Source organism: Pseudophryne corroboree, chromosome 12 (genome assembly GCF_028390025.1).
Source record: "Pseudophryne corroboree isolate aPseCor3 chromosome 12, aPseCor3.hap2, whole genome shotgun sequence".
Lineage (NCBI taxonomy): Eukaryota > Metazoa > Chordata > Amphibia > Anura > Myobatrachidae > Pseudophryne > Pseudophryne corroboree.
In genome coordinates, this window is record NC_086455.1 from 52,910,487 (window position 1) to 52,932,420 (window position 21,934).

General features: G+C 47.7%; 1 protein-coding gene across 1 annotated transcript in view; it reads right to left on the reverse strand.

The window, feature by feature from the left end:
• PLCB2 (phospholipase C beta 2) overlaps positions 1-21,934 on the reverse strand; it is a 294,302-nt gene that overhangs the window by 144,017 nt on the left and 128,351 nt on the right. Inside the window, exons 4-7 of the mRNA XM_063947515.1 lie at positions 10,976-11,116; positions 6,414-6,493; positions 6,081-6,134; positions 3,648-3,723 (exon numbers count right to left, since the gene is read on the reverse strand). Coding sequence (XP_063803585.1) covers positions 3,648-3,723; positions 6,081-6,134; positions 6,414-6,493; positions 10,976-11,116 — 351 coding nt within the window. The remainder of the gene's footprint in view (positions 1-3,647; positions 3,724-6,080; positions 6,135-6,413; positions 6,494-10,975; positions 11,117-21,934) is intronic.

Here is a 21,934-nt window from a genome sequence, read left to right on the forward strand (position 1 = left end):
CACCGCGGCTCTAACAGCAAGTCCGTGTGGTAACCAATGGGGAGCTCACACCGCAACCTACCTCCCCCACTGCCAGCCGGCCAGAGTCCAGCCCAGGCGTGGGGTTCAAATGCCAGCATCGAGTAAGACTGTTACTTATGACGGCGCAGAAGGCTTCAGTAGCCCTCACTGTACCGCACAATAATCCCAGCGCTTCCTCCTCCACTTCCTTTATTACCATGCTAGGTGCAGTCACACTCAGCTCAGCTTTGAGAAGGCGGCCCGTGTGACTGTGACAGGGCTGTCCTGCAGATGTCTTATGCTGCTTGTTGGAGATCCAGCTGGCTGCTTCTGCCAATCAAAGATGGGCAGTTCGTGTCCTGCAGTCTGAGTCTCAGTGCAGTGCCCAAAAAAAGGTATGCTGCACCTGCCACCACCAACTAAAACCTATAATAATTATATTGTGCTGGGGTGCCTTCCAGGCTCCCATAACTAATGGAACAGGTGACCAACATTTCAAGGCCCAATCGGCCTTTTCCTCAGGGTGAAAAACTGGCAATAAACCAGGATGCGCTCCTACAGCCAATCATTACCTCATGGCATATTCTGTGAGGCCACGCCCCCTGTAATACCACTCCTCTTATCTGGGAGCAAGCATGCTTTAGGTGCATGTAAATATAACTATTACTGTTCCCCTATCATGGTGCCCCCCCCCCCTCCCATTTCATTTTCTTCTGGATCCACCCCTGGCCGGGTTCTTTGTATTTCGGTCTTTCTTCACTTGTATGATTTATTCTCTGTCTTGCTCAGGATGGATTCCAACATTATGAAAAGAAAAAATGTTTTTAAAAGAGAAATAAATATTTCCTGGCATATGGAAGTGATTCTAACAAAGGACATGGACCTCCCTCATCTAAAGGCTACTCTGATTGGGGAGGGTTGCTTCCCGCTAAGTGTGACTTAATAAGAAGATAAAGATACATTTGTGAAACAATGGCCAAAAAAGTCGGCATCCACGTTACGTAGCTGCAGCCAGATGAGACTCTTAAACCATCACTGTGTATAATGCAAATCAGGGACGTGCAGTCAGGGGAGGCCGGGGAGGCACTTTTATTTTTATTTTATTATCATTAAAATAATATAAAGAAAATACTTATGACATATTCTGTCATAAGTATATGCGCTAGGCTTTATATTATTTTAATGATTCCTAGTGTGTAAAATATTCGTTTCAATGAGGCTAGGAGGCACCGCTGTCGGTGCCTCCCGCTGTCAATGCAGAGGGCAGGAAGCGGGGAGGCGGGACCAAGAACTGGGCAGTAAAAGCCCATTAAAAAATGAAGATGAAGCGGCACTTAGTGGAAGTGCCGCTTTGACAGGGGAGTGACAGGGGCGTGCTTTAAACCCATAGCACGCCCCTGTCGCTAAGACTGACCACCAGCAGCAGCAGCGGTGCCTGTGTCAGGCCGGAATCCGCAGAGCAGGGAGGGGAGCTGCAAGTCCCGTCTCTGGCCAAGTCTCTGTCCCGCCGCTGTTACGACTGTGAGGCGCGCCTTCCCCTTGCCTTGTCCCGCCGCCGCCGCCGTACCTGAGTCCCGCCGCCGCCGTCCCTTCTCAGCCCCTGAGACCTGGTTCATGCTGCCGCCGGCTGTCTGCTCCGGAGCGTCGCCGCAGCTGCCAGGTCCCGAGGAGACTGTCTGTGTGGGTGGTGGATCGTGATGTGTGGAATGGATGGTGGGCCGTGACCCCCCCCCTCCAAGGCAAGTACCAACAACACACGCACACTCACTCTCTCTGTCTCTCACTCACACTCACTCTCTCTCTCATCTAATATGTAAAAAAAAAAGGGGGGGGGGGGGGGCGCTGTCTGCCGTGATGTGTAACAAAGGGGACGCTGTCTGCCGTAATGTGTAAAAAGGGGACGCTGTCTGCCGTAATGTGTAAAAAAGGGGGACGCTCTCTGCCGTAATGTGTAAAAAAAAAAGGGGGACTGTCTGCCGTAATGTGTAAAAAAGGGGGACGCTGTCTGCCGTAATGTGTAAAAAAGGGGATCGCTGTCTGCCGTAATGTGTAAAAAAGGGGGTCGCTCTCTGCCGTAATGTGTAAAAAGGGGATGCTGTCTGCCGTAATGTGTAAAAAAGGGATACTGTTTGCCGTAATGTGTAAAAAAGGGGGACGCTGTCTGCCATAATGTGTAACAAAGGGGGATGCTGTATGACGTAATTTGTAACAAAGGGGGACGCTGTCTGCCGTAATGTGTAAAAAAGGGATACGGTTTGCTGTAATGTGTAAAAAAGGGATACTGTTTGCCGTAATGTGTAAAAAAAGGGGGACGCTGTCTGCCGTAATGTGTAACAAAGGGGAACGCTGTCTGCTGTAATGTGTAAAAAAGGCGACGCTGTCTGCCGTAATGTGTAAAAAAGGGGGGCGCTGTATGACGTAATGTGTAACAAAGGGGGATGCTGTCTGCCGTAATGAGTAAAAGAGGGGGGTCTGTCTGCCGTAATGTGTAAAAAGGGGACGCTGTCTGCTGTAATGTGTAAAAAGGGGACGCTGTCTGCTGTAATGTGTAAAAAGGGGACGCTGTCTGCCGTAATATGTCAAAAAGGGGTACCTCTGATCCCAATGCCCCAACTATTTCAACTTAAGGGCTACCTAAAACACATATTTGCAAAAAATAAATGTTTAAATAAAAGAATAGAAGTAGACAGGCACTGTCAGCCTACTTCCATGACATCACAAGTGGCGGTAAGGTTCATCGCCGGACTTTGCAGATCATTATGGCTGCAGTGCCTCACCAGCCAATGACCTCACCGCACGCCACTGATACAAATGTAAACTGGCTTCATTTTAGCACAGAATTATATGGTATTAGTGAAACACATTTTTCACTGGTCCCTCCTACAGATAAAGGGCCTATGTAACAGGCTGCAAGATGAAGGCATTTCTCCATAGTGGCAACTTAGGGGGTCATTCTGAGTTGCTAAATTTAGCACAGCTACGATCATTCACACTGACATGCAGGGGGACGCCCAGCACAGGGCTAGTCCGTCCCACATGTCAGTGCCGCCCCCCCACAGAAGTGCAAAGGCATCGCACAGCGGCGATGCCTTTGCACTTCAAGAGTAGCTCCCGACCAGCGCAGCTTTAGCGTGCTGGCCGGGAGCTACTCATCACTCCCCAGCACCCAGCAGCTCCCCCCAACGGTCCGGCCATGCCTGCATTGGCCCGGACCGCTCCCCCTAAATGGCGGCTAAACGCCGCCATCCAGCCCCCTCCCGCCCAGCGACTGCCTCTGCTTTAGAGGTGATCGCTAGCCAACGACAACTGCCATGCGCCGGCGCACTGCGGTGCCAGCGCATGCGCACTGCGGCGCCAGCGCATGCACAGTTCTGACCCGACCGCTGCGCTGCGGCAAACTGCAGCGAGCGATCGGGTCGGAATGACCCCCTTAGTACACATATTTAAAGCAGCAATGATTTCAAAGTAAAGCCAACCTGGTTTTGCCTTTTAAAATATTACAGTATTGAAAATACAGACTAACTCGCCAGAAGTGCACCCTACCTGTTATCACTGGACCATATCTAACACATTATTATTTACTGAATCACAGCTATGCGGAAAGGTAATAAGCCGACACATAAAGACTCTGAAGTTCTGAAACTCACTTTCCCCTTCGATAGATGACAAGCGATTAAAGCTTGTTCCACTCTCTTCCTGTCTGCAGGAAACAGCTGGAAAATACTGGACAAGAAGGAAAAAACAACAACACAATTTGAAGATTACATTGTAGTAAATAAAGCCTGTGATATCTGAGAGACAGGTCACCAATGTTACAGTACGTGCAGAATAACCAGACACGGTTTGCAGTGCGTGGAAATAAAGTTGTGATTATTAGGTAAAGAGCTCACATCATGCCAGTTAAATCATCATGTTCTATACACAGCACCTTTTCACAAATGCCAGATAATAAATGAATAGGCTGGTGGGAGATTTCATAATAATTTAAGGGTAGACCAGAGTTAAAATGAAAATGTTTGATGTTAATCATATTAACCTTATACTAGATCTTGTTATATGGTTACACTGGATAGGGGATGATAGGTTTCTAGCTAGCAATGAGTGGAATGACGATCTGCATGTGAGGCATAGTATAGTAGCTTTCTTTTTAAAAAGTTTCTGCAGTAGATAACCTATTGCTGATGTTATAATGACTTGGATTTGGATGGATGTGGTATACTAGACAATCAGGATGTCAAAATTCAGACCCTCCCACGGTAGTGTGTCGCCCCCCAGGTCCTGGCGCTCATAGGCAGCTGCCTAAAGCTGCCTAATGGAAGCGCCGGCCCTGCTCCCACCTACCCTATTCCTACCTTAACTGGCAAGGTCGTCTTCACAGCAGTGTATGCCCCTGGGAAAAGCAATGCACTGGTACCCCTACCCATCCTCCAATGGTAGGGGTGGGGGATGCTATCAGCGTCAGCTTTGATGTCCTGCCGCTGGTAGGGGGTGTTCTAGCTTCCATTCAGCATATAGGACCTGAAGCAGTAATTTCTGCTAATTACTCCTATACTGCACAGATGGAAAGATATGGGGTGGGAGGGAGAAAACTAACTGTAAGAGCTTCATTGGTCTGAATGAAGGGGCATCGGTACCTGACTTCCAGTGTGGCAGGGGGGTGTTTAATACGCAGGGGAGGGGTGGATAGTGGAGTGAGCATAATATATTTATCATTTTTCGGTCGGAGGGCAGATTGCTTGATTGCAGATATCTCCAGTTCCTGGAAATAGATTTCTTAGCTTTCAATGGGATAAGAAACGAGAGAGTCCCACCATTCAGGGGGTATTGGGGACTTGGGGATCAGAGTTCAGGAGCCAGAGTAATAAACCAATGAAAATATAAATCTGCATACCAGGCGTGTGGAGCTGGAGCAGGGACAAGCTGCTGGAAGGCTGATATCTCTGGTTCTGAGCATTGTAGAGACAAGCCAATGTCCACCGAAAGGGGAGAGTCCCAGCTTTTGGACTATACCCTCAGAAAAACTATAAGTCAGACAGAACCTGAGATATATGGCTGGGAAGAGCAATTAACAGGCTCGGCTGGGGACCACTGCTTTGAACTTGGATATCTCCGGTTCCCCAGGGCCGATTTACAACAATCTGCTACCCCTGGAAAAAGGGGACCCTTCGCTGTCAGCCCATACAAAAAGCTGGCCCTGATTATACTGCCTACACTAGTGCACCCTCACCCTACTCCCACCTATACTGCCCACACTAATGCACCCTCACATCTACCCTACTCCTACATATACTGTCCACACTAGTTCACCCTCACACCTTCCCTACTCCTACCTATACCACCCACAGTTATGCACCCTCGCACCTGCTCTACTCCCACCTATATTACCCACACTAGTGCACCCTCAAACCTACCCTACTACCACCTATAATGCCCACACTAATGCAGACCCATACCTTCCCTACTCCCACCTATACCACCCACAGTAATGCACCCTCACACCTACCCTACTCCCACCTATATTGCCCACACTAATGTAAGCTTATGCCTACCCTACTCCTGCCTATATTACCCACACTAGTGCACCCTCACACCTACCCTACTCCCACCTACAATGCCCACACCAGTGCAGACTCATACCTTCTAGAGACTCCCACCTATATTACCCACACTAGTGCACCCTCACACCTACCCTACTCCCACCTATAAGTATCACACTTGTGCACCCTTACACCTACCCTACTCCCACCTATACTACTCTAATTAGCACACTCTCACAACTGTCCCAATCACGATTCAGAGACGCACTTGCCCCTCTCATGTCAGCAGTGCTCTTTACCCACTTTATAACAAGGTCTCTCATGACCAGGACCCACACTACCCTGGTTGTAAGGTCTGCCTTATTTTGTCTACCTTTTATGTCCCGTATATGTATGTTCTGTTTACCCCACTGTCTGGCTATGTGGGTCACCTGAAAATTCAACAATAAAAATGTATAACTGTATGTTAGTCTGTCATCAGCAGATGCTGCATCTGTGATAACATAACAAATGTCTTTCTAACCTTGGTTACGTATTACTTACTTGCGTACAGGAATCTTTCCCTCTGTATTTAGCTGAAGTGTAAGCTTCACATGTCTAATAGGAGAGTAAAAGAGAGAAACAAAACTAACAAAAGACATGAACAATTTATAATTAAAGTTGCAATGCTTTACATTTATTGCAAGATTCTTTGACTTTGAGGAAGATGAGGGTTGCAGCATATTACACAGATTGTGATTAGACGTGCAGTTTATTAGTCACAAGAGCGTAAAGCCCCAGCAAAACCAGATGATAGGGTCAGTCAGAAGTGCACTGGCATGTTCTACAAATGATAATGAGGTTGCAATTGCTATTCCCATACATTACACTACTCACATTTTCTCATAGAAGGAGTAACGGGAAGCATTGCATAGCAGGGGATTCTTGACAACTGTCAGGATATCAGTAGCCCAGGCCTGTAAACAAATATACCAGTTACAGTAAGGAAAAAACTTAGCAGTTTCTGAGTAGCTCCAGACCTACTCACAAATAGCGATCAGTTCAGTCAGTTTCGTTCCTGGTTTGACGTCACACACACGCCCAGCGTTCGCCCAGCCACTCCCCCGTTTCTCCAGACACTCCCGCGTTTTTCCCTGACACGCCTGCGTTTTTCCGCACACTCCCAGAAAACGGCCAGTTTCCGCCCAGAAACACCCACTTCCTGTCAATCACACTCCGATCACTTCAACGATGAAAAATCTTCGTTCGGACGTGAGTAAATCTACTAAGTTTTGAGCTAAAATACTAACCGCATGCGCACTGCGAACCATGCGCATGCGCATTTTTGCCTTAATCGCTCCGTTGCGAAAATCGGCAACGAGCGAACAACTCGGAATGACCCCCAATGTGCGCTATCCGTCCTTTCCTTGGGCAACAGATGCATCTTAAATCAGCGGGATCTCTGTGCACGCACAACTCAGCATAGTCCGCAATTCTGCCTACACGCATTCACTAAACCTGACTTGTGTTAAAAAAGAACATCAGCGCCCTCACCCCACGCGTGCCAAAAAGGGGTGTGGCCTTATGGGACAGGGGTGTGACCAAATTGATGGTTGGTCCTGTTGTGCCTCTCCTGTACCCTATACACTACTAGAATCCTAGGAGCGCCCATCTTCTATACCACCCTGCTCATTCCTGGTAGTGCCCATCTCCTTCACCCCACTCGCTATACTCCGTGTAGTGCCCATTTACTGCACAACTCTCAAACTCCTGGTATTGCCCATCTCCTAGACCCACCTCACACTCCTCGTAGTACCTATCCCTTGCACAGTGGCGTAGCCAGAACTTTGTAGGCCCTATAGCAACATTTTGAAGGGGCCCCTGTCTCAATGCTTCTAAAGAAACACCTCTCCGCACGATTTGTTAATTTATGCCACAAAATAGCGCCCTAGTTCGTTTTATGAGCCATAGTAGTGCCTTAGTTAATGTTATGCCCAATAGTAGTGCCCTACTTTATTTTATGAACCATCATAGTGCACAAGTTCAAATTATGCCACATTACAGTGCCCCACTTCATATTATGGGCGGGATGTACTAAGCGGAAAATGTGGTGAACCCCCTGTTTACCGCATTTTCCTGATGTACTATCCCCCGGCCGCCATAGTCCAAAGAAGCCTATGGGTTTCTCTCCGCGGCGCTGTGTGAGGGATCCGATCGGATCCCTCCCAGCATGCCCTGCGGCCGCCCCCGTCACCCCGTGCATGCGCAGACTGACTCCTGGGGCCGAATCCCGGAAGTCAGGCTGCCGCTGTGCATCGAGGAGGACAGCTCTTATCGGAAGAGCTGTCCTCCGCAATGCTGATCGCATATGTTAGTACATATGCGATCAGCATCGTGGCGCAGGGCGGCGATGTACATTAGTACATCCCGCCCTATGTAACATTATAATGCCTTCCAGTTCATTTTATACCACATAACAATGACCATGTCCAGGGGTATAACTATATTATACTAATTATTTACTAATTATATAATAATAATAATAATAATAATAATTATTATTATTATTATTATTACTAAATATTACTAATATTACCTTCTTCCCTTAATCCTTCTCCCGATGTAACTTAGGGGTCTATTTACTAAGCCTCATGTGGAGATAAAGTGGACGGAGATAAAGTACCAGCAAATCAGCTCCTAACTGTCATTTTTCAAACCCAGCCTGTGACATGGCAGTTGTGAGCTGATTGGCTGGTACTTTATCTCCGTCCACTTTACCTCCATCCAAGGATTAGTAAATAGACCCCTAAATACCAAGCTAAATCCATTACATCACACTGGCTGCCACCTGCCAGCTATTGGCTGAATGGAAAGCCCCGCCCCCTCCTTCCCTCACTGCTTTATTAACCAGATTACGGGACTCCTATCGTATGGAATATATAATGGCTATTTTAAATAACCCATCAAAATCATTCTCATGGATGCAGTGGGCTGTATACCAGAAAGTCTCTTCTTATTTCCATTGCCATCCTGGTTCTCTACTCACTGCCAGTGGCGTCGAGAGAGGGGGGAGAGGGTACAAATTACCTGGGCCCAGGTCTTATAGAGGGTCCCAGTGGGGACCCAGGTCCACACCTCCTGTGATTTGGCCATGCCCCCTGAAATGTACCTGGGCCCAGCCAGGCTCTCTACTGCCCTGACTGGGCGGCATGCCATGCTCCTGTGAGTGGGTGCTTCTCATGTGCTAGACACGCCACAAAAAGGTGTGGCCATGCCCTCAGCATTCTGTGGTCACACCCTTTCCAGGGGGGTGGGGGGGCTCCGGAAGTTGTTGTACCGGGGCCCAGGATTTCTCTTGGCAGCCGTGCTCACTGCCTCACCACCCCCTCCCCCTGGGCATTCCGCCCCATCACCACCACGCTCTATTTCCCTTTCCCTCTCGTCCCCAGGGCAGTAGAGAAAATCCTGAAAAAATAGTACTTTAACGCCTCCCTGGCCACACTGCAACCCAGCACACAGCAGCATGTACAGGGCTGAGAAGAAGAGCTGCACCTGCTGCTGCCAGGATAAAGGGGGGTACCTTGGGCCTCACTTGGCCCCTCCATCAGACCTGGGCCCAGGTAATTAGTCCCCCTCACCCACCTTCTCGGTGCCCTTGCTCGTCCCACTCAGGGGTGTAGCGAGGGTGGCTCCGGTGGAGCGCGAGCTCTGGGCACCGAAAAATTTAGAGGGCGAGCTGCTGCCCGCCACTCACATTCCTGCGGGCCACTGTACTGGCAGCCACAGAGCAGGAGGAGGAGAAGCACACTGACCCGGAGACTAGGTAGAGAACAGGGCAGGCCAGAGGAGACACTAACAGCCGGCCCACCCTCTTTATAGTGTTGTGAGGCAGTAATGCTAACCATTACACCGTCCATACTGCCATACCCCTATATGTTGTTGTAAGCCTTCGGCCCGCACTGACCCTATTTTAAACATGGGGGGCACCCAAAGGAAACTTTCGGCCTGAGCTCCACAAGGCCTAGAACTGGCCCCCGTCACCAATTTAGGATTTTGAAATATTGTTTCTTCTTAAATGTAACATGTCACCACATGTTGGCTAGGCCCCCAAACGGTACAGGGGAGGGGGGCACCAAAACATACCCTTGCTCCGGGCACCACGGCGCCTAGCTACACCTCTGGTCCCACTCCTCTCCCCCTTTTACACAAAGATAAAAAAATCCCAGGTCTACGATCTTGTAATTATTTTGCATAAACTGACTTTATCACTACTATGGTTACTATTTCAACTTTGTTACTTTTCATATTTTATATAATTTCTTTTTCTATGCATATCTGTTTTATGACCTTGGAAATAAATAAACTTATTAAAAAAGAAAGAAAAAAAAAATCCATGCTGCGGTATTCCGTACTGTTAGGTCACAAATGAAATACCTTTTCATTTAAACCAGTGTGGCATTTTATTCAAGCATAATAAAATAGTAAATATAGCAAGAATCTCCGGATTGGGGATGTTTACTGTAGAAAGTTCCCAGCTGTGAACAAGATGTAAGTTATCATGTCCATCTTTTATCCTGAGGATATTTCATTTTATCAGTTGGATCTCAGCTGCTCTGATTTATCTCGTCTGAAGTCGAGAATGAAAAATAGTTTGTGCCCATCTAAAAGAGTTGTTATTGTTCACAGTAAAATGAAATGACATAGAACTACAGCTACAGTATTATTACGATACTGTAAGGGAATACTACGGACTATTGCTGTGCACAAGACTATAAATGAGAACTCCCAAAGAGCTATTATACAATCATAGGGGGTCATTCCGAGTTGTTCGCTCGCAAGCGGATTTTAGCAGATTTGCTCATGCTAAGCCGCCACCTACTGGGAGTGAATCTTAGCATCTTAAAATTGCGAACGATGTATTCGCAATATTGCGATTACACACCTCGTAGCAGTTTCTGAGTAGCTCCAGACTTACTCGGCATCTGCGATCATTTCAGTGCTTGTCGTTCCTGGTTTGACGTCACAAACACACCCAGCGTTCGCCCAGACACTCCCCCGTTTCTCCGGCCACTCCTGCGTTTTTTCCGGAAACGGTAGCGTTTTTTCCCACACGCCCATAAAACGGCCTGTTTCCGCCCAGTAACACCCATTTCCTGTCAATCACATTACGATCGCCAGAACGAGGAAAAAGCCGTGAGTAAAAATCACAACTGCATAGCAAATTTACTTGGCGCAGTCGCAGTGCGGACATTGCGCATGCGCATTAAGCGGAAAATCGCTGCGATGCGAAGATTTTTACCGAGCGAACAACTCGGAATGACCCCCATAGAACAATAGAACATGCTAAACCATCACTTTTATTTTACATATGCTAACACTGTTCTGATGTGTCACTCGTTGTCCTCTGGAACCACCAGACCACAATTTATAGCTTACAAACAAGCTTTGACATACAGTACCTTGCCCACGTTCTCCTTGTAGGATACAAAGTTATGAAAGGTAAGATCCACCATATCCGGGCCAGTGACAATACATAGAGTTTTGGCAAGGAAGTTGTTTTCAGGGAAATCCAAGTTAAAAACTTCTCGTAATTTCTGGCTCTAAACAAAGAGGTCAGATAGGGGCATTAGTCAGAGACCAGTAGATGGCAATACAACATACCTATGTGCTGTATAAATGATAAATTAGTAATAGCAATTAAAGTGCAGTATGGAAGTTATATAGGTTCCTTGATATGAAAATCATGATACTACCTTATTTGTATGTACATCAGAGTTTCTGCATGTATCAGGATTTGTTAGGTAAGTAGACCGCTCATGATTAGCCAAACTATACCAGGCAGTGACAAGTGATAACATACAGACATGGCCAAATGTGGATGTTCCAGTATTGCAGAACTCCCCAGCTGATCACTAGACCACACCAACCAGTGGCAGATTTTACCTACGGCCACTTAGTGAACTCCGCTGAGCTAGTTGCAGTCTGTGTGACTGCACTGGCTCAGTGGCTTCACTCACTGTGACAGGCAGTGACTTCCTATTGGAAGTACTACCTGCCAGTCACCCGTAGGACAGGAAGTCCCTTTGGGAGGTGTTTCTTCCCTTTGGGACGGCTAGACCAGGCTGCGATTAGGAGAGAGCTGGCTTCCTATGGAGAGCCACTTCCTGCCTGATCATCAGCCCAATCCGGATTCATTGGGCGGCCGACAATGCAGTCCATAGAAGCCGAGGATTTGTGCAAGCACACTCAAGCTGCCGCCTGTCCCCATGCACTGGTCCCGCTGCCTGCCAGATCCACTGCGCAGGTGCCGGAACCCTGCTGGCTGGGGGCTAGGTCTCCCCTCTTCGGCATGGCAGCAATAGGTCCCCTGCCCAGAAAAGGTAGGGGACCCCCCCACTGAATACAACTCAGATTCTACAGCAACCGCAAAGGCCCCTTTTTGAGATCCCAACCATAGAGTACTACCTTGCGGGGTACCTCAATACTGAGTACTGAACTGAGTGTTATTAGTCACTGTAGTCTAAATTGGTTATGAAAGTTGATTTCCCAGTCTGCACTGTTTTGGCAGCTAAGGACCTTATTCAGGTGTGTTAGCAAACCAAAAAAACACACTAATGGCCAAAACCATATTGCCCTGCAGGTGGGGCAGATATCACATGTGCAGAGAGAGTTAGATTTGGGTGGGGTGTGTTTAAACTGAAATCTAAATTGCAATGTAAAAATAAAGCAGCCAGTATTTACCCTGCACAGAAACAATATAACCCACCCAAATCGAACTCTCTCTGCACGTTACATCTGCCCCACCTGCAGTGGAATATGGTTTTGCCCATTAGTGTGCTTTTTTTGTTTGCTAACAAACCTGAATAATCCCCTAAGTGTAATAAAGACCTAAAATAACTATAAATGGTCAATAATCTGTCAATTTTAGCAAAAGGCCTGAAGGACACCAGTTACGAATCTTATGTTAAGTTAAAGAAACATAGAATGTGACAGCAGATAAGAACCACTCGGCCCATCTAGTCTGCCCCTTTTTTAACCCTATTGTTACCTCAAACCCTATTTGATCCTTATTTCTTTGTAAGGATATCCTTATGTCTATCCCATGCATGTTTAAATTGCTCTACTGTCTTGGGGGCCTATTTATCACCATCCGCATCCAGGATGCGGATGACAGGTGATAAAATCGCCCCAACTCGCACTGCAATAATTGATTACATCACAGGGATGTATCAATTATCGCATGCCGGAACAGAGCTTGTGGTCAAGCTCTGTCCCTGCGATGCCTCTTCACAGCATCATCGGGGTATTTTTCATAAAAAATACCCCGATGTCCTGCTGCGCATGTGCCGCCCCCGCCGACATCACCGCTACCACCGCTGCCTGGTCGACCCCCCATCGCGACTACCCCTGCGCGCCGCAGCCCCCCTGTAGCTGTGCCCTCAGTAGTTGTACCCCCAGTACTGTGCCCTCAGTAGTTGTGCCCCCAATACTGTGTCCCCGTAGCTGTGCCCTCAGTAGTTGTGCCCCCAGTACTGTGCCCCCTGTAGCTGTGCCCTCAGCAGTTGTGCCCCCAACACTGAGCCCCCTGTAGATGTGCCCTCAGTAGTTGTGCCCCCAGTAGATGTGCCCCCTGTAGCTGTGCCCTCAGTAGTTGTGCCCCCAGTACTGTGCCCTCAGCAGTTGTGCCCCCAATACTGTGCCCCCTCTAGCTGTGCCCTCAGTAGTTGTGCCCCCAGTACTGTTCCCTCAGTAGTTGTGTCCCCAGTACTGTGCCCCCTGTAGCTGTGCCCTCAGTAGTTTTGGCCCCAATACTGTGCCCCCTGTAGCTGTGCCCTCAGTAGTTGTGGCCCCAGTACTGTGCCCTCAGCAGTTGTGCCGCCAATACTGTGCCCCCTGTAGCTGTGCCGCTAGTAGCGCTGCTTACCAAAAATAAATAAATACATCCCCACTTCTGCTTCCCGACCACTGCTTCCCTCCGTCTCCGGCTGCCGACGCCGCTCCTCGGATCTATGGGAGAGACGTCATGACGTCTCTCCCATAGCACAGCACAGACACTAGAGGTCAATTATGACCTCTAGCATCTATGGCCGTTCCCACAATGCCATGCGGTTTGCGATGATGTCATCGCGCACGGCACCAGCACCAGTAGCGGATTTTGCCACGTCGGCGGCGCCCTCGGGATAGCGGTGGCGCCCTCGGGACAGCGGCGCCACGAGCAAAAGTCCTGCTTGCCAGTGGCAAGATCCGCTACTGAATGGCGGACTCGGTTAATACTTTTAAGAATGGGTTAGATAAACTCCAAATGGATAATGATATACAGGGTTATGGTGCGTAGTCACGCACTATAGTTATTAAAAAAAATGAATAAGGAATAAACACATTAGCAGTCCTAAAAAAAAAATGATACAGCGTAGGAGACTACACATAGGTTGAACTCGATGGACAAATTGTCTTTTTTCAACCTCAGAAACTATGTTACTATGTTACTATATATGCTGATTGGTGGATGGCTGGAGCTATCCACCAATCAGACTGCAGCATTCTCTACCTGCCTCCCAGCCTGCAGCCAGACAGTGAATGGCTGCCAGCATGCTGATTGGTGCATAGCTGGAGCTATCCACCAATCAGAGCGCCGACAGCCATTCACTGTACGGAAGCATGAAGAGAGACGGTGCAGGACTGCAGGAGGGGCTTGATATGATTTTTGTAAAATTGAATGAGTGGGTAGGGGTCCCAGTGCGTTGCTTTGTCCTGGGCCTATTATGCTGTTAAGATGGCCATGCACTATACAAGTTTCTCAGTCAGAGAACTATTTTACATCGGAACCTAAATATACAGAAAAAGTCTTGTACTGCACAATCCCCTGTTATAATCTGGCAATGGCCAGTGGTTTGGAATCACAATGTCCCATCTTACTGAGAGGAGGTGTGCTGACTCTTAGAACAATACATGCAGACAGCATAGTATATTACAATGCACTGGAACATGACTCAAAGACAAACTTTTCACTACTACATTTTATACCCTATGTATTAATTTGTCAGTCTACAAAAAAGGGAGCATCTTGGAAATAACCTGCCCTGGGAAGTATATCACAACTACAGGAGAATCTCCTCATTCCCTCCAAGCCTACCCTAACATCCTGTATGGTTTAACTTAAATATTGATGTTAAACAAAGTGACACCATCCAAATTCCTCATTGCAGACGGGGGAGAGATTCACGATGTGCTAAGTGACGGTGACTCAGGAGACATCCTCAATCTGTCGTGAAGAGGTAATCTAATTCAGAATCACTGAGCAGATGTAACGTATAATTCTTATAAAGGCCTATGCTGTATGCATTATCAGACACAAAACATTCATTAGATATTCCTTTAAAGAGACACTGCAATTCAAATAATATAAATATTATTTTACATAGTTGTTAAGGTTGAAAAACCCCCATTGTCCATCGAGTTCAACCTATAGTGCTATTCTACCAACTTAACTTTGTTTACAGATGATATCCTTGGATGCCATTTTCAGCTAATAATTTATCTAAACCTTTTGTGAACATCACGATAGATTCAGAATTTACCACTTTCTCCGGCAGTGTGTTCCATAATCTAACCACCCGTACAGTAAAGAAACCCTTCCTTCGTATGGTGTTGAACTCCCTCTCCACCAACTTTAAAGGGTGACCTCGTGTCCTGTGTACAGATCTCTCAATAAGTAAATCACCCGAAAGATCCTAATAAGGTCCCTTCATGTACTTGAAGATATTAATCATATCCCCTCTCAGACGCCTTTTCTCTATTGTAAACATTCCCAACTTAACTAACCTTTCCTCACATTCCAAGAACTCTAAACCTTTAATTAATTTAGTAGCTCTTCTCTGCACCTTTTCTAGTTCTACTATGTCTTTTTAATAATGAGGAGCCCAGAATTGTACACAGTATTCCAGATGGGGTGTACCAATGATTTATACAATGGCAGGATTACGCTTCCATCTCTAGTCTCTATTCCCCGTTTTATGCATGCTAATACCCTATTGGCCTTTACTGCAGCACCCCGACATTGGGCACTACTGCTAAGTCTATTATCTCTGATCACCCCCAAATCCTTCTCCATTTACTGACTTTCCAAGAATTACCCCATTCAATGTATAGGTTGCCTGTTCGTTTCTGATCCCGAAATGCATTACTTTGCATTTCTCTATATTAAACCTCATACTCCACTTGGCTGCCCAAACCCCCAGTTTAGTTAAGTTGCTTTGAAGAGAGAGACAATATCCTGATCTGATCTAATTAGCCTACAGAGCTTAGTATCGTCTGCAAAAATTGATACCTTAAATACGGGGTATTGATGCTAGGGACGAGAGTATTATACTCCCGTTATATAAATCACTAGTGAGGCCACACCTTGAATACTGTGTACAATTCTGGGCACCTTACTACAAAAAGGATATCCTGGAGGTAGAAAAGGTTCAGAGGAGGGCGACCAAACTAATTAAGGGCATGGAGACGATGGAATACAAGGAAAGGCTTGAAAGACTAGGCATGTTTACATTGGAAAAGCGGAGACTAAGAGGGGATATGAGCAACATCTACAAATATATAAGGGGACAATACACAGAGCTTGCGTGGGACCTGTTTTTGGTTAGATCAGCACAGAGGACTCGTGGACACTCGCTCAGGTTAGAGGAGAGGAGATTCCGCACAATACGGCGTAAAGGCTTTTTCACGGTAAGGACAATACGTGTTTGGAATTCCCTGCCCGAGGGAGTTGTAATGGCGGAATCTGTCAACACCTTTAAGAATGGGTTAGATAAATTCCTAATGGATAAGGATATCCAGGGGTATGGTGCATAGTCATGCATTATAGTTACTATAAATAGGGATAAAATGCAACGGCTGACATCAGCATCAGTCAGAAATTTTAGTCAAATCATCATGCATAGGAGACCACAAATAGGTTGAACTCGATGGACAATTGTCTTTTTTCAACCTCAGATACTATGTTACTCTCGATACCATTTACTATGTCATTTATAAATATGTTAAACAGTAAAGGTCCCAGCACAGATCCGTGAGGTACACCATTTAATACCTCAGTCTAACCTGAAAATGTTCCATTGACTACCACTCACTGTTCCCTATTGGCCAACCAATTTTTGATACAAGTACAAATATTATCACCAAGGCCAAGTTCCCTTAATTTAAGACACAACCTCATGTGAGGAACTGTGTTGAAGGCTTTCGCAAAATCTAGAAAGACCACATCCACCGCATTACCCATGTCTAAGTTTGCACTCACTTCCTCGTAAAAGCTAATTAAGTTAGTCTGACATGACCTATTTTATAAAAAGCCATGCTGGTTCTTACACATTATGTTTGAGCATCCCAGATACTCCTGAATGCTATCCCTTAATATGCCTTCCAATATTTTCCCTACTACAGAAGTCAGACTTACCGGCCTATAATTTCCAGGATTAGATTTCATTCCCTTTTTAAATAGTGGTACAACATCTGCAATACGCCAGTCCCTGGGAACTATGTCAGTTGCTATTGAAGCATTAAAGATTAAGTATAATGGCCTAGCTAACTCTGAGCTTAGCTCCATAAGAACCCTTGGGTGCAGTCCATCCAGTCCGGGAGATTTATTAATCTTTATATTTTGTAATCGCTTTTTGATTTCTGCTTTACTTAAACACGTTAAATAATCTTTGTAATTATACTTTGCACAAGCGATTGCAGCCCTGCTATGCTAAAATGCACTCCTCCATAAGCGGAGATTAGTTGATCGCACCAGCAGCAAAATGTTGCTTGGTACGATCAACTCGGAATGAGGGCCTTAGTTTTTCATTTTCTATTTTAGCTGCTTTAATTTCCTTTTTGCACAATTTATTACATTCTTTGTAGCAGCGGAAGCTCACCTTACTCCCAACAGATTTAAAAGTTTTAAATGCTCGCCTTTTTCTGCCCATTAATAACTTAACCTTGTTATTTAGCCACATCGGTTTAAAATTGCTCCTCTTGCTTTTGTTGGCCAAGGGAATGTACGCGTGCATGAGCTTGTGCAGCAATATTTTAAAGGTATCCCACATTTCTGCAGTGTTCTTACAGTTAAAGATTTGGTCCCAATCTATACCCTTTATAGATTGCCTGAGCATAATAAAATTTGCTTTCCTAAAATTAAAGGTTTTAGTTGAACCAATATAACGCTGTTTAGTTTGAATGTGACCATATTCTGATCGCTATTTGCCAACTGTTCCCTTTCTTTAATGTTAGATATTGCCTCCACATTATTTGTAATCACCAGGTCCAGTAGGTTCCTTAATCATTTGGGACAGATAATTATCTTTTAGTATGTTTAAAAACCTACTACCCCTAGCTGTACTACATGACTCCAATGACCAATTTATGTTAGAATAATTAAAGTCCCCCATAACCAACATATCACCATTTGCTGCTGCCTTTACAATTTGCTGGTGGAGTTGCGATTCCACAGCCACACTAATATCTGGCGGTTTATAGCAGTTTCTTTGTATATTTACCCCCAAATATTATTGTGACAGGACGATACCGTACGAAAGCACTCGCAGCTTCCGCGTCCCGTTGACTGCGCACAGAATGGAAGGTCAAGCCGCACGAGGCCTGACCACATAGGGGATTCCCGCTTACCGTCAGTAACCGCCTGTTACTGACTCCACCCACTGCGCTGTGGGCGGGTTCTCGCTGCCACCACCAAACTCCTAACCTGCCGTGGCGTTTGGAACCACGGTTCTGCTCTGTATGTGCCGACGCACTGCTTTACCACACCTGTGTGGTGTCGACGAATCCCCACTAGCCACTTGCTAGGCCTCTACCGGTAGCTGGCGGAAGGCGGAGCTTGGAGACGTCAGGTGCTTCCCTGGACAGCCGGAGGACGGGGCTAGGTTTGGCCTAACCCTGTTGGTCACAAGATGAAGCAGTCTTCTTGAGGCAAAGGTGTTTATTGCTCAAATAACCTTTAAAAAGGCTCCTCCCTATTGCTAGGGGCAACAGCATACAATTAAGATGTTTCAGCAGAAGAAGATGTTACAATACACAATCCTATGGGCCAACTGCCCTCCTTTTATCCCTCTCCAAGACCCTCTACCACAGGGGGTAAGCCCGCCCTGTGGTGTACAACCAATCAATGTTTACCCATGAGCTGTGCATGCTCTGGACTCATGCACACCTAACATTGTCCCCAATGGACAGTGGGGAGTGGCCGGTCTCCTTTGTCTCTCCCATCTGGGAGAGCAGGCTACTCCCACGGTGCCGTTCAGTCTGGCTGGGGGGAAGTTTTCCCTCCTAAACTGACTTCCAGAAACCTGCCCGGGACCCCTCTCACTGCCTGCAGCCTGGATTTGGGCTCCAGAGCTGGGCAGCCTGACTCCCCGGTCCAGGTCTCTGGTTCACTACGGCTGATCTCCATGGAGCTCCAAGAAACCCCTCAGCTTGTTCTGTAGCTAAGCTGCTTCTCTTTCTCCCTGTCCCCATTGGAACTGTGAGGCTGGATGGGAAAGCATTCCGTTTTTAGGGAAAAGGTCTGGGAGAATCCATCAGCCTGCACAGCTATGGATTCCCCCCTCCTGGGACACACAATCAAGTAAGTGCATTTTATCTTTAAATACATTACATTTTTAAATCACACTGTACATTTCTCTTTAAATATACACTGAGCCTGTGCCCTGCACAGACTCTACATATTCAGGCACTGCAGTGCCTTCCCTAGCCCTGCAGCCTGGCTGCTAGGGCTCTCCCTCTCAGTGCTGGAGGCATGGGGCTGGCTTCCCCCATCCTTCAGCCTGCCTTCCTGCCTCTGGGGTTCCAGGGAGCTGGCTCTCCCTGTCCCCCCAGGGTGGCACTACTTTGGTGGCCTCGCCGCACGCAGCGGCGCACCCCCCTGTACCTAAGCCCGGCGGCCCGGGACTCTTGTCCCGGCCGCCGTGACTCTGGCTTTGTTGTGGTGCTGGGGCGCCGGGAGCGTAGCTCCCGGACCCCAGCGCTCATCATCTTGCTTGGCCGCCTAATGTGCCCACGCCGCTAGGGAGCCGGCTAGCCCGGTCCCCCATGAGCGGCGCCTGTCTGTTAGCCTCGCTGCAGCGTCCGGCGGGGAGCCGGGCTGCAGCGCACCCCCCTCGCCGACTAGCAGCCCGGGACGTCCGTCCCGGCTGCTGCGGCTGGCCACCCGTGCTGGGCTGAGGCGCCGGGAGCAGAGCTCCCGGCCCCCAGCGGCGGCTCTCACCTAGAGCACTGCAGCGGGAGCCGAGCTCCCAGCCGCAGCGCTCACCCTTCTCCCCGGCGCGCACACTCCAGTGCGCCCGGGGCTACACTGACCGCTGCCGGGAGCGGAGCTCCCGGACTCCGGCGGTCAGCGGCTGCCTCCTCTCCCCCGGCGCGCACACTCTGCTGAGCGCGCCGGGGAGCTGTCCTCCCTGCCGTGGTCTCCGGAGGGGTCCGGGACCACGGCGCATATGAAAATACAATTTTAAACATTAATAAAACACGGCGCCTAGCGCCCGCAATACATTTCAAATTTGGCGCCAAGCACCCCTTTGTCTTGGCAAATGGCGCCGGGCACTAGGGATTAACCCCTTCAGTGCCAGGGCGGCCATTTGCCTCGTGGCTGGGGCTCTCCGGCCACAATTATTTCCACCCACAATGACTCAATGTGATATTTAATACCTTGCAATCAATTTCCCTTTGGTATGGTTTAAGGATGGAGTTAACATAGAGACAAACTTCTCCTCCCCTTTTGTTTTCCCTATCTTTTGTGAAAAGTGTGTAGCCCTCCAAATTTACTGCCCAATCATGGGACTCATCCCACCATGTTTTCGTGTTACCTATGATATCATATCGCTCACTCAAATCTTCAATTTTGTCAGATAGGCTTCTTGCATTCATTAATAGACACTTTAGATTATTAGCTCTTAACCCGGTTATATTAATTTTTTTGCCCTGAAGGACACTTCTTATTTATGGTTGGATTACCAGGATCTACAACTTTGTTTAATATATTTTTTAAGTACTTTTTTCTCCTCCCCCCTTCTCCACCCTCATCGATCTTACTACGCCCCCCTTGTTATTTTCACTGACTGTACTATTCAATCTTTCTGCTCCCTCCCCCCAGACACCTAGTTTAAAACCTCCTCCAGCCTTCTAACCATCCTACTCCCCTGCATTGCTGCCCCCTTCTCGTTCAGGTGCAATCCATCCCGACAAAAAAGATGGCGCTTAACTGAGAAGTCTGCCCAATGCTCCAAGAAGTGAAATCCCACTGACTTCGTCGTTAGTGCCGATGTGCACCAAGACCGCCGGGTCTTTCCCAGCTCCTCCCAATAATTTGTCAACCCGGTCCGTGATGTGTCGTACCCGAGCACCCGGAAGACAACATACTGTACGACGATTACGGTCCTGGTAATAGATTGCCCTATCTGTTTTTCTAATAATTGAGTCCCCTACCCCCACAATCTGACTAGGTACCTCGCTAACAGTTTTCACCTCCTTGCCGGGAAGAATGCTCCTCTGGATGCTAGAGGAAACAGCCACCGCCTGGTCATCCAAATCTGCACTGCCGTCCACAGTAACTTCATCCATTCTGGCGAATCTACTAGGATTTGGTAGCTCAGAGCTGGAATTCCTTTCTCCTCCCCCTTCTGCCCCTTCTAACTGTAACCCAGCTACCTACCTGTTCCTCCTCCGCATTGTCAGACCCATCCTGTTCCCTCAGTGCGTCCACAGTGAGCTGCAGACTCTGCTCAAGATTGACAATCTCCCTTAATGTTGTGATGGTCTGCTTTAGATCAGTTACCAGGGCTTCCAAAGCGACCATCTGCTCACATCTTGTGCAGAGGTATTCACCCGGACGGTTGCTCCAGGTATGCATACATCTCACAAGATGTGCCTCGGGTGAGACTACCAACCTCGTTCCTACTCATTGTGTATCGATTGATTTACCTCCCTCTAAAATGCAGATAATCTATAATCGATGTATGCTATTGGTGTCAGTGTTTATTTGGTGAAAATACTTGCGTGTCCAGACGTTTACAGGGCCTTCTACGGCTCTGGTCGCTGCCTTGGATGTGCACCTACTTGGTACAGCACAGCTTGCTGGTTCAGCTCCTCAGTACACTGTCACACTCTGCCTCACAGGTTCTCCCCTGTGCAACACAGCAGTGCCTAGCTTACAGTATGCACCACTCAGCACCAGCCTGCCCCCGGCTCACTCTCTTACTTTAATATCTTGCTCGCTCAGCTGCTGTGGTCACCATGGCAACTGTCTGAAATGCTGCATGCCACACTTGCTACTCTCCCAATTACTCGTTCTCCACCACTCTCACAGTTCTCCCCACTCACCGCTTTCCCTGCTCACTGTTCACCCCGTTTGCCGCTCACCGCACTCCCCGCTC